A 13,510-nucleotide genomic window follows, 5' to 3' on the forward strand; every position below is an offset into this window, starting at 1 on the left:
ATTCTCTGTGTAGTGTCTGATTGTTGGAGACTTCAAAAGACTTGACTAAGCTACTGCCCAGGAGGAGCATTTACCCGCCACCAGAATATTCACAAATACAAAAAAAAAAAAATTCAGTTTTATTTATTAGATAATTCCAACATACTATTGTTCGATAAGAACTATAAGTTCTATTGGTTACCTTTGTAAAATAAAAAAAGTTATGAAATGCATTACCAATAGAGACCAAAATTATATAAAAATAAATAGTCTAATAATACAAATATAATATATACGCTATATACAGGAATCAATTATAAACAATTTACAAGGACCACTATGTTTGCCATTTCCAGTGTATTTTATATTTCCATCCTAGCCACCAGACTATTAGAGGTTTAATCAAAGCCACTAGGGTAGTGTATAGCACAGTGGTGTGAGGTGGCCCTAGTGCACGCCAGTTATGAGGCACACACACACACCATTAGGCGTATACGTATGTGTATATATTTCTCTCTATCTCTCTCTAATATTATATATAAGTGCTGTCAAACGATTCAAATATTTAATCGCTATTAATCGCATTTTTGTCATAGTTAACTCAATCGCGATTAATCGCAAATGAATTAATCGCAAATCTATTCCAAATGTCGCTTCAATAATTTTTTCCCATCATTTTTAACGCGTTAAACTGACAGCACTAATATATATATATATATATATTACCAGTTGGATTTTACAGTCCAATTAGTTACTTCGGCTATTGTATTGGGAAAGTAGACAGGTCAAAGAACAAGCTTTCAGAAACATGGATAGCACTCTGACACACAGTAACATGAACAGACGGTCAAGTGCTGAAGCGTTCATAAAAACACTGATGAAAGGCATGATTTGGTACGACCGCACACACAGCAGCTTTACCCACATCTGAAAAACACAGACACAATAAAACAGGCGCTCGGTGGCGACCTGACTCCAAAATTATAGCAACCTGATAAATAGGGGCACGGCAGTTTGAATGATGTGCAGGAAACGTTATTGCTATGTCCCTGTTGTAGTGGTCATCAGCTTGTGGCGATGATGAGCTATATGGCAAGGCTAGATGTCTGTCTGACCACTACAACAGGGACATAGCAATTACGTTTCCTACACTCCTATCATTCAGGGCCTGTTTTAGAGTGATTCAGAGATTGCTCAGCAGTCCTCACTCTCCCAATTTGCCAAGATGCTGATTGTAAATTATCACTCTGTAGCATCCACCTTCAGGGAGGTGTGCACTGCCCTACTATTGCCTCTGACATCTGTGACAGAGTAATCCTTTTCCAAATTAAAACTCATTAAGACCTGAGGGGCAGCATGTAGCAGGAGAGGCTGAATGGGCTGGCTATCCTGTCCATTGAAAAAGCATATCATGCATCGCCACTTTTATGTTTGAAAGGCAACGTTCGGCTTGCCGGGGTGCTGTGCCTCTGGCTGTGCTCAGTCACGTTTCACGTTAAGATTTTGCTAAACTAGCTAGGGCTGTGCCATTTTGATAAAGAATGCCGATATAGCTACTGGTAATACTTATGCCCCTAAAGAAGTCACTACTAGCAATAATTTTAAGAAACAACATTTGTTTATTGGAAAGGTTGGTGTACCTATTGTGCTTACCCTCTGTAATACTTTTCACACTCTATTTCACAATTCTGTGGATGACAAATGATCTACCATGGATTATCTGCAGAGTTAATACCATTAAACCAAACCAATAAAGACACCATATTATATCTTTAAATATTGTATTTAATTGTAAACATGTAAAAAATGCAAACATGGAACATAAACAAATGTAAAACTGGACAGAACAAGGCGCAAAATAAGACTTATAAGACAGATGAATAGGGTTCGAATGAGTTTTCTACTTTTCTTTGTTAAAACGGTGATCAATAGGATTATAAAACATCTTTCAACAGATGATGTCCAGTTCATAAATTTACATGAGATTATATGTGTGTGTGAGTGAGAGAGAGAGAGAGAGAGAGAGAGAGAGAGAGAGAGAGAGAGAGAGAGAGAGAGAGAGAGAGAGAGCGAGAGCGAGATGTATTAAAGCCAATTAAAGGAGCTTTAATGTCATTCCTGTCATCAGTGTTAGAGTCTGATCAGACTAATGAAGCTGAAGCTGAGCTGCCCCACTGTTTCAGGACCTCAGAGTCTGATCAGACTAATGAAGCTGAAGCTGAGCTGCCCCACTGTTTCAGGACCTCAGAGTCTGATCAGACTAATGAAGCTGAAGCTGAGCTGCTCCACTGTTTCAGGACCTCAGAGTCTGATCAGACTAATGAAGCTGAAGCTGAACAGCTCCTCTAAACTAAGGCTAAATGTCCCAACTTCAGTTAAAATAAAATATTATTCTCTTCAGAAGAAACGGTACAGTTTAATTCATCACGACCCATGCACTTTAATGGGTTACAGATCCTTCATTCCCTTTCTTATCATGAACACCATATTTCTGTGTGGAATACATCATCTCTTGCTGTGCTGCTCTACTTTCACTGCTAGCATCCTTAGAGGAAAGAGTTTACAGCCAGTATGTTCAACAAAGTATGTTCATCATTAACCTGGAAGGAAGGAATGCATGAAGTGCCATAAACCCTCACTGTGCTGCTCTTGGTTCACTGAAGCTCTCACTGGTAAGATCCTCAGAGGAGAGAGTCTACAGCCATTACCAAAGTATGGAAACACTCTCTCTGTGAAAGTGTGTGTGAGAGTGTGTAGATGTTCGTTATTATTATCAGGGTCAGAAAATGTCAACTTTCCTCTGTCCCAGTCCAGCTTCACTGTGATCCTCTGGAGTTTCTGCTTCACTGAGAGGGGAGTGGGGGGCTGTGGTGGAGAACCGGCTCCATATTCACCATCGTTATAAAACACACACCACTGTCCACTCATAGAGGTATAGTGTCCCTTCCTCTGGAGAGACTCTGTCATCACACCCACAAACCACCATGTGTTCTCTCCAACCTCCACATCCCAGCAGTGAGTCCCTGAGTTAAAGCCCTCAGAGCCCAGGATGTTGGCATACTCATCAAATCTCTCTGGGTTGTCAGGAAGCTGCTGTCTCTCATCACTGAGTCTCACACTGCTCAGATCCTCAGACAGGATGAGACGTGGGTTTGCAGTGTTGGGATCCAGAGTCACAGGAGCTGCAGAGTGAGAAACACAAATGGTTTAAGTGGAAAGAGCATGCAAAAAGAGATATGTACAAATAAACAAAGTATCATTTGTTATTATATGTATCTGCATTTGTATCTGTTAAACCATTTTAAATGATCTGTCTTTGTATCTGGATTGGGAAAGAAGGCCAGAGGTGGGTGTGGCCTATGCTGGAAGTCATGTTAAATCAGACACATTTTGTAATTTTTAGACTTCTATTCATTGGTGATGAAATTGGTGCACTTTCAAAGCATCAAACTGATTCATTGTACTGGCCTGCTGGCCTTATGAGAGAAGAAGCAAAGAAGCTATGTGCTGTAATACGTCACGTGTGTATAGTAGGTGTCTAGCGTGTGTGTGTGTTTGTGTGTGTACAGGGGCGGACCGGACGGACGGGCAAACCGGGCAGTTGCCCAGGGCCTCGGCCACCAGGGGGGCCTCGTCGTATTTCCGATTTTTTTTTTTTTTTGCTAATTAAAATAAATCACTTGGCATTGCAAAATAATGACAATTCATAATAAGCATGAAACACGATTATTTTCTTTTCAATATCAGCTTAAAATGTATCTTAATTCCATCATGGAACAAATTATTCCAGGGCACGTGACTTTTCTGTCACTGACAATTTTTCGTGTGGTGACGTGTGTAGTCGCAAAGTTACGCGTGAAACGTCTTTTAAGTGGCGAGAAAATAAAGAGGAAAGGGCAACGACCCCCCAGTACGAGTGGATACAATGCAGGTGGATAAGAGAGATTTTCTAGCTTTTATAATTAAGGTTATTAACTGCTCTGCCCAAGCGACTACACGGACAGATCGCATAAAAATAATAATGCAAGCTGCAAAAACACACTTGGACATGGCTAGTGTACCTCTGGAAGAGGTGATGAAAAAGTTAGAGGGAAATGTTGAACAATCACAGGGTGAAGGATGACAGGAACCCCATTAACAGTACTACAATGGAATGCTAGAAGCCTAGTGGCGAATGGGAAGGAATTTAAGAAATTTGTGTATAATCTACCTGATTTACCGGACATTTTATGTATACAGGAGACATGGTTAGTCCCTCACTTACAGTTTGTGGTGCCGGGTTACACGTCAGTACGGAAAGATAGGAGGGAAGGGCATGGGGGGGGATGTTGCACTTTTGTGAAAGAGGGACTGCCATACAGGGAATTAATAGTGAGTGAGGATAGTGAATGTGTGGCGGTGGAAATGTGGTGGACAAGAGGGGATAGTATCATAATAGTGAATTTTTACAATCCCTGTAATGACCTTACAGTGGCGTATTTGGAAAGAGTGGTGCAGAGAGAGGGTAAAAGGGTGGTGTGGTGTGGGGATTTCAATGCACATAACTCTCTGTGGGGGTGTGATGTCACAAATAGGAATGGTGAAGTTGTGGAGGAGTTTATGGACAATGAGGCACTTATATGCCTAAATGATGGGCGAGGCACCAGGGTGAATGTAAGAACTGGAGCACTATCAGCTCTGGATCTCACATGCGTATCCAGTACATTAGCTGGGATAAGTGAGTGGGACATATTAGAGCAGTCCACTATAGGAAGTGATCACTTCCCTTTAATGTGCAAAATAGCTGTAGATGTAATCAAAGAGGTGAATTGGTGTCCAGGGAAGTGGCATTGGAAAGAGGCAGACTGGGAAGTTTTTAATGAAGTTTGTGAAACCAGGATAGGCCAGGTACAGATAATAGGAGAGGTCAATGACATGGCAAGGAGCTTGTCTGATGTGTTTTTAGCTGCAACTGCAGCTGCAGTACCCAGATCCCAAGGGAGAGGTAGGAGAAGGATAGTGCCATGGTGGACCAAGGAGTGCACTGAGGCAATCAAAACACGCAACAAAGCATTTAGGGTGTTGAGAATTACGCTCACCCCTGAGAAAGTGGTGGAGTATCAGAAGGCAAGGGCCAAGGCTAGAAAAGTCATTAAAGATGCAAAAAGAAAATGTTGGAGGGAATACTGTAGTCAACTAGGAACATATGTCCCGATAGAACAGGTATGGGGTATGGTTAAAAAGATGATGGGGGTATTTAGAGGGAGATCTATCCCTGTTTTGGTTGAGGGAAATAATGTGGCAAGCTCAGCAAAGGATAAAGCGGAGTTATTGAAGAATGCATTTGCCAAAGCGCATAGTACAGGCAACCTGGAAGAACAATCTCTGGAGCGCAGACAAACAACCCTGAGAGAGTGGGGAAATGTATGTGAAAGGCAAACAGAATGCAACAGTGTTATGGATAGGGATATCACATTATTCGAGCTTAAATGTGCCCTCATCAATACCTCCAATACCGCACCAGGTCAAGATGAAGTGTGCTAATGATGAAGCATGTATCTGATAAAGTGCTTAAAAAGGTGGTGGAAGTTTTTAATAAATATGGTTAGAAGGAAAGGTGCCAGATGTGTGGAAGCATTCACTTGTCATCCCAATAGCCAAGCCAGGGAAAGACCCTTCAAAGGCAACCAGCTACAGGCCTATTGCTCTCACCTCGAATATGTGCAAACTGATGGAGAGAATACTTGTTAATAGATTAACATACTTTATGGAAAGCAAAGGTCTGTTTGCAGGATACCAAAGTGGGTTTAGGAAGGGGAGGTCTACACTGGATGCCATGATTAGGCTTGAGACAGACATTAGGAAAGCCTTAGCAATGAAAGAGGTTCTAGTGGCTGTCCTTTTTGACATCGAGAAGGCCTATGACATGTTGTGGAAGGAAGGCCTCATGATACAGCTTAAAAAGCTTGGGGTGGGAGGGAGGCTTTTTAATTGGTACTGAGCTTCCTATTTGGGCGTACAATCCAGGTGAGGGTGGGGGCAGACATGTCTACAGTGACTGAGGTGGAGAATGGCACGCCCCAGGGCAGTGTAATCAGCCCTGTGTTGTTCAATATCATGGTGAATGGGGTGTTTAGGAGGGTAAGCCCAGACATAGAGGTCTCACTATATGCAGATGATGGGGCACTGTGGAGGAGGGGAAGGAACATTAATTTTATTGTCAGTAAGATCCAACAAGCAATTGAGGCAGTTGTAGGATGGGCTGGTGACTGGGGATTTAGATTCTCAGTAGCAAAAACATACTGTGAATTCTTTACAAAAAGAACAGTTGCTGATAACGTTAAACTGTACATGTATGGGGAACCACTTGAGCGAGTGGAGGTTGCCAGGTATTTAGGGCTTTGGTTTGACAGAAGGCTCACATGGAAAACACATATTGATAAATTGGAGACAAAGTGCAAGAAGGTACTAAATGTTATGAGATGTCTGACAGGGATGGAATGGGGGGCAAGCCGATCCTCATTAATGACATTATATTATGCCCTCCTGCGTTCAGCAATAGACTATGGCAGCTTTGTTTATGGATCTGCGTCTGATTCTCAAATCATGAGGCTGGAAAGAATACAGTCGCGAGCACTGAGGCTTTGTTGTGGAGCACTACAATCCTCCCCAATAGACAGTTTACATGTGGAGCTGGGGGAAACGCCTTTAGCTATAAGAAGGAAAAAGCTGTCCCTAGCCTACTGGTCAAACCTGGAAGGCCACAATCAAGGGAATCCTGCGAAAAGGGTGATAGAGCCATGCTGGGAGTACGAGGCCAAAAAAGGCAAGGGGTTTGGGTGGAGGGTGAGAGAATGGGTACAGGAAGTGGGGTTGAAAGAGGGAATGGTTAGCCCGACAGTGGCCATGTCACCAGTGCCACCATGGTTGTTCCCCCTGCCTATAGTGGACATGAGTGTTTTGAAGTATGCCCAGGAAGAACAGGAGAAGCAGTACGTGGCTGGGTACGCACTGGACCATATTGGGTGTACATATGCAAGACCTGTCCAGATATATACAGATGGATCAAAAGACCCAGAATCTGGAAAAACTGCAGCTGCCATGGTTGTAAAAGGGATGGGTGTCTGTGCCTCCTGGAGGTTGACAGATGAGGTGTCTGTGTACACCACAGAGCTAATTGCCATCATTAAAGCACTAGAGTGGGTTGAGGAGACTGGGCAAGAGGAGGGGCTTATTTGCTCTGACTCTGCAGCAGTGTTGGGCAGCATACAGTCATTTCGATCCTGTAGAATGGATTTACTAAATGAACTGTACCTGTGCCTATATAGGCTGGAGCAGAGAGGGGCCTCTGTGTCTTTCCTGTGGATCCCAGCCCATGTGGGCATATGGGGCAATGAGAAAGCGGATGGCCTAGCCAAAAAGGCACTTGAAAATCCAGAGCCACAGGTTAACATTAAGCTTGGGAGGGGGGAGGTAAAAGGTTTTATAAAGAGGGCTTTGAGAAAGCAGTGGCAGACACAGTGGGATGCAAGTCCTAAAGGCAGACATATGTATGCAATAAACAGAGAGGTTGGGAGAGAAGCCAGAGTTGGAGGTTGCAGGAGGGATGAGGTTGTAGTCGCCAGGCTCAGGATTGGCCATACGCTGTTGAACAGCACCCAGTGCATGGTAGGTAGGACAGAGACAGGAGATTGTATGTGGTGTCCAGGCCAGGATGAGACAGTGGAACATGTGTTGCTTGTCTGTCCAACATACCAGAGTCACAGGGAGCAATGGATAGAAGAACTGCAAAGAGCTGGATGTTCTGATTTTAATCTAGCTGCGGTTTTGGGGGATGGAATAAGGCCAGGGGAATTGATCAAGTTCCTGAAAAGAGCAGGGCTCTACGAGCGAATATGAATATCCCTTTTATTTTATTATTATTTTCTTTTCCTTTATTTTGTGTTGCTGAGACGCCAAAACCTGCACTGTCTAAATAGTGACCTGTAGGTGGCGGTATGCACCTGTTGGTGTAACCCGCCATTAATCGAAAGAAGAAGAAGAAGAAGAAGAGGAAAGGGCAGGATGAGAAGTTCAGGGAGAAATTACCTAAGGTAACACACAATTTCCTATCAAGGAATTCGTCCGTGGAAGTGGAAGAAATATCTGATAATGTGTCGAGTTCATCTGATAATGTTTCAAGTGCGGCTAAGCCAAGTTTAGCGATTGCTAACAGCAGCAGCAGACAATGAGCTTAGTGACACCAACGAGCTCTGCCTGCTTTGCTTCTACAAACGGTGAGCCATCATGTACCAAAGCTGCCCATATCCGAGACACTGTCACACCCGCACTGACGACGACACGCATGATACTGCCATGGTCATGAACACAGCTCAAGCACAGGTGGCTGATAACGACAGCGGTGATATCAACAATGTGAGTACATCAATGTTGGAGATACAGTGATTAGTGAAGACCCCCATGGCGTGACAAATTAACAGATAGAGAGAGAATTGAAATGGTTAAAACAGTACCTGTACATATTTGGAAGTTTCAGTTGAAAGCTTTCAGAAACAGAACTATAAAGCATTAATCAAATGTAACAAGTAACATTGTTTTGATTAAGCAATAAAAACGTTACACTACTAAAACACTGCACTCAAAACCTCATAATTAAAATAATTTACAACTGTTTAATTGTTAAAGTCATATACTCACAATAAATGTCAGTTCCAAATAACATTAAAACGATTTTTTTTGGGGGGGGGGGGGGGGGGGGGGCCTCAACATTGTTCTTTGCCCAGGGCCTCCAATTTGCTCAAACCGCCCCTGTGTGTGTATATGGAGGTGTGTGTGTGTGTGTGTGTGTGTGTCAATGAACGCCCCCTTCTCAACCCCTCTCTCTCTCTCTCTCTATTGGGGCTAAGCTCAGGCCTTCTCTGGAAACAGCTCTATCAGGCCATATCAAGGATTCTATTCAGGCTATTGCTCTTCTTGGGCTATTTGGGGCCTTTTTCTGAAAACAGCTGTATTGCATGTAGCCCACCCACCAGTGATATAGCTCATAAACTACACTACACTAGGGGATAACACAAACAGGGTGGAGTGCACATTCACATTAATCTTTTCTTTTATTATTTCTTTACCAACCCAATGAGATCCCTTAATTACTCTTGGCGTGAAAGCTGTAGAGCACATTTGAACATTTCAGAAGATTGATCTGCAGGAAAGTAAACTCTTAGCAACCCTGTCAACCTGGAAAACAAATACTATCATTCCCAAAAATAAATGTCTTGAATACCATCCCATATTAAGTCTTTTCAAAACAGTAGGGTGAGACAAGTTAGCTATCCGAGTTCAGGCAGGAGCAACACAGTTCCTTACATTTCATTAAGTCCGTCAGTGACGAAAAAAACATACATTGCACCCCCCAAAAACATTGATCATGCACAAAAAAAGAAAATGTGTTAGGCGTACCTGTATCATGTTGTCAAAGCATGAAAACAGGCTGCATTATCACACACCCTGGCACATCCAAAGCAATTTGAGATGACATTTCCCTCTGTCATTCTGAATCCTCCATTTTTAGACATGGGAGAATGATACAGTTCACTGGAGCATCCTTAATAGTACTGTATTCTTTCAATAGCATTCCACTCACTCTAAAATGTCTTCTGTTCTAGCTTTACTGTATCCTTATCAATTATTTTTACTCAACTGAAATATCCAAGACAATTCTGGCTCACACTCCTCATCACTTCCCCTCTCCTCTAGTTCCCCCTTCCGCTTGGCAGCTCTTTTGATCTCTCCACTTGTCAGTTGTCATATATCGTTTTGGGGTTCTTGTTGCTCTTAGTTATGGAAAGCACATTGAATTGCCTCTGTGTATGAAATGTGCTCTCTCTCTCCTTCTCTCTCACTCTGTGTTTCTGTGTGTTTTTTTGTGTTTCAAAGGGATATATTCACTTACTGTATTGAACAATCCCCTGCATCTTCTCCCAGACTCTGAACTTCAGGTTGCCCAGGTGTTTTGCCACATTGATCAGAGCTCCTGAAACCCTCTCTGGATCCTGCGGTGTGTACTGGGCTCTGGAATAACATTCAGGAGTCAGTGCTGCTGTGGGTTTGGGTTCAGAACCACAGAGAAGAGAGAGACAGGAGGCAGATCACTCACCTTTCCACTGTACTCTTGTAGTTCTGTGAAATGATGAAGGAACATTTTATTTGATCATGATTGGTACGAACATTTCTTATAATAAACCTTTATTTACTCGCAGACCCATTGGTGGTTGAGCAGCCCATGCTTTTTTAACAACGCCCGAAAAACACACACACACACACACACACACACAGCAAATCTCCTGCAAATGCAGCCTGAGTCTCCACAGGCACAAACTGCTCTCTCTACTTCACTGTAAGCTGACACACCTACTCTTCTCTACTCTCACCCTCCACACACATACACACACACACACACACACACACACACACTGGTAAGGACAGTAGATGGTTCTTACTTGTAGAAATGTGTCGTCTTCAGCTCTCATCTTCTCTTCTATGACTCTGATTGTGTCTGAAAGAGATGAGATCTCTTTGCTCATCTTCTCAATCTTCTCCTTCATCATCTGACTCTTCTGCTCCTCTTCCTCCCTCAGTGCAGCTATCCTGGCTGCCTCTTCATCTCGTAGAAACTGGCGAAGCTTCTCAAACTCCTCCTTGATCTTCCTCTCTGTATTTTGGGTCTGAGTCTGGAATATCATAAAGATGTATTGTTAATGGTCTGCACCTACAATATTTCTGTGTAAAACAATGCGGAAACGAGATCCTTGATCTACTCAAAGGTGTGTTGGGCTTGGAATGGCATTCACAAAACGTTATATTTTCGGTTAAGTTTAAAGAGATGTTTTCTGATATGAATGAACGTTCACCTGGATGTGTTCTGCTATTTGGTCAGAGGTGCGTTTTGCTTCTTCAAACACATTCAGCTTCCTCTGTAAGGTCTCTAGTCTAATCCTCAGTTCCTCCTGGAAGAAAAACACATGGTGTGTTTGTTTGTTTGCTTGTGTGTGTGTGTGTGTGTGTGTGTGTGTGTGTGTGTGTGTGTGTGTGTGTGTGTGTGTGTGTGTGTGTGTGTGTGTGTTTGTGTGTGTTTGTTTGTTTGTGTGTGTGTGTGTGTAACTATTTGTAATTAATTACATTTATTACTGTATATGCATTCAATTTAGTTCATGCTGACACACGACATAACAAGTATTTTTCTACCTGCAAAGACAACAGTGCCAACCACTGGCGCAAGTTGAACATTGCAGTCCTATTGACACAACAAATAGTTATTTGTATTTTTATAGGCTTGTTGTTGTGTTCTACAAAAGAAATCCTTTAAAACCTTACAAACTCACCTTAAGGTTGGATACTGCCTCATCTATAGGTTGGAACTCGTGGTTGATGTGTTGTTTTGAGTCTCGACACACCACACACACAGGCTGTAAATCATCCAGACAGAAAAGCTTGAGTCTCTCACTGTGCAGACTGCAGAGCACCTCAGACCCTGCTGAAGCTCTCTGACTTCTCTCCTGTAAGAAGGTCCCACTCAGGTTCTTTAATGTTAGACTGACTGGAGTCTCATCCTTTGATGACCTTCTCCTGCAGACTGGACATTCTCTGGATCCGTTAGTTCCCCAGAAGCGCTGCAGACAGGCTTTACAGAAGCAGTGATTACATGACAGGAGCACAGGGTCCGTGAAGATGTCACAGCACACAGGACAGGTCGAAATTTCTTCGAAATTTGAAGCCATAGTTCCAGTGGAAATCTTTTGATTGCTTAGTCCCTAAATCACCCCTGTGTTTACCTCTTCATTCAATAGAGTGTCCACCTCCCACACTTCTGTTTAGCGCAGTAGCACCTCTAGTTCTAATGAACACGCACACAATGAGAGCCGTTAAACACAGTAGCACTTTAGTTCTAATGAACACGCACACAATGAGAGCCGTTAAACACAGTAGCACTTTAGTTCTAATGAACACGCACACAATGAGAGCCGTTTAACGCAGTAGCTCATCTAGTTCTGATAAACACGCACACAATGAGAGCCGTTTAACGCAGTAGCTCATCTAGTTCTAATGAACAAGCACACAATGTCTCCCTTTGCTTTTCTCCGTCTTTCTGGGAGGATGAGTCAAGTGGAGGGCAGGGATAGAGGGAGGGTTGCTGTAGCTGAACAGGTGGAACAGGTGTCCCCACTGCCAAGACCACAGGCCAAACGTGGAGGAATGTGAGTGCTAAGTGCCCCTGAGACAAGACTGGGGCATGCCGCGCCCATACAGGTGCAGAGATGATGGAGTGTTTCTGTGTGTGTTGATGGCTACTTTGCTCTCAGTCCTGGATTGGGGTGAATTCAACACAAGATCGATCCCAGAGTCCCAGAGTCCCAGCTCCAACAGGCAGGACATGGGAGATACCAACCCAGTGAAATGAATAGGGGTGTACAGGCCACTGCTCCAACAGGCAGGACATGGGAGATACCAACCCAGTGAAATGAATAGGGGTGTACAGGCCACTGCTCCATCAGGGAGGACATAGGAGATACCAACACAGTGAAATGTATTAGGGGTGTACAGGCCACTGCTCCATCAGGGAGGACATGCATGGGAGATACCAACACAGTGAAATGTATAAGGGGTGTACAGGCCGCTGCTCCATGAGCGAGGACATGGGAGATACCAACACCAGGCCACTGCTTAATTTCTGCTCTCCTCCAGGCTCATCTAAGCTCTAAGCTTGCGGTGTGCCCTAAAAGATGGACACTTAGCAGTGGTGTGTCCTCAAAGATGGACGCTAAGCAGTGGTGCTCTCTCTGAGCTCTGCTCTTTATTAGTTGTTGTTGTGTTGGGTCCATGGTCCTAACTCTAGTGGTTCAAGGTATTTTGCGAGCAGCCTAGTGAAGAGCTGCTTGAAAACTCAGGAGTTATATGAAACAAAGGTGGGCAACCCTATGTTGAATGTGCAAGAGAGAAAGAAAATGTGTTTATCTCTGAAAGCTGACTCTAAAGAACAGCTGACAGCTCATACTGAAGAATTCAAGACCTGTTTGCCAGAGGCTGTGTGTGTGTGTGTGTGTGTGTGTGTGTGTGTGTGTGTGTGTGTGTGTGTGTGTGTGTGTGTGTGTGTGTGTGAGTATTCAAATGAGCAGAAGGCGGTGACCTCGGGTCAAGCTGCTTGCAACAGGTAGTGTGTGAGTCAAGGGGAGGGGAGGTGAAAGGAGGGGTGGGCTGGGTTAACAGGTAGAGGGTGAGTGAAGGTGAGGGGAGGTGAAAGGAGGGTGGTCTCACCAGGGTATACAGGTAAAGCAGGATCCAAGGCTGCCAAAGCCCGCTGCTATGTGCACCTGAGACATGACTGGGACATGCCATGATCATACATGTGCAGAGATTCAGTTTTGAATGTCATGAGAAGGTCATCCTTTGCTCACAGTGATGGATAGCGCAGGACAAGCTTGTCTACTCGGCCCTAAAAAACACATGAATGAGCTGTGAAATAGATCCAGATGATGCAGTAATTACATTCTGATCAGTT

General features: G+C 43.6%; 1 protein-coding gene across 1 annotated transcript in view; it reads right to left on the reverse strand.

Annotated features, from left to right (window-relative positions):
* The window catches only part of LOC308365952 (E3 ubiquitin-protein ligase TRIM35-like), a gene marked incomplete at both ends in the record, with an annotated part of 83,547 nt that extends 71,815 nt beyond the window's left edge, over window positions 1-11,732 (reverse strand). The window contains 5 exons of the mRNA XM_080839587.1: window positions 9,908-10,026; window positions 10,112-10,134; window positions 10,455-10,685; window positions 10,866-10,961; window positions 11,337-11,732. Of these exons, the coding sequence (XP_080695713.1) occupies window positions 9,908-10,026; window positions 10,112-10,134; window positions 10,455-10,685; window positions 10,866-10,961; window positions 11,337-11,732 (865 nt within the window). The remainder of the gene's footprint in view (window positions 1-9,907; window positions 10,027-10,111; window positions 10,135-10,454; window positions 10,686-10,865; window positions 10,962-11,336) is intronic.
* Window positions 11,733-13,510: the final 1,778 nt, after the last annotated feature.

The sequence above is a fragment of the Sprattus sprattus genome (genome assembly GCF_963457725.1).
Source record: "Sprattus sprattus genome assembly, chromosome: 5".
NCBI lineage: Eukaryota > Metazoa > Chordata > Actinopteri > Clupeiformes > Clupeidae > Sprattus > Sprattus sprattus.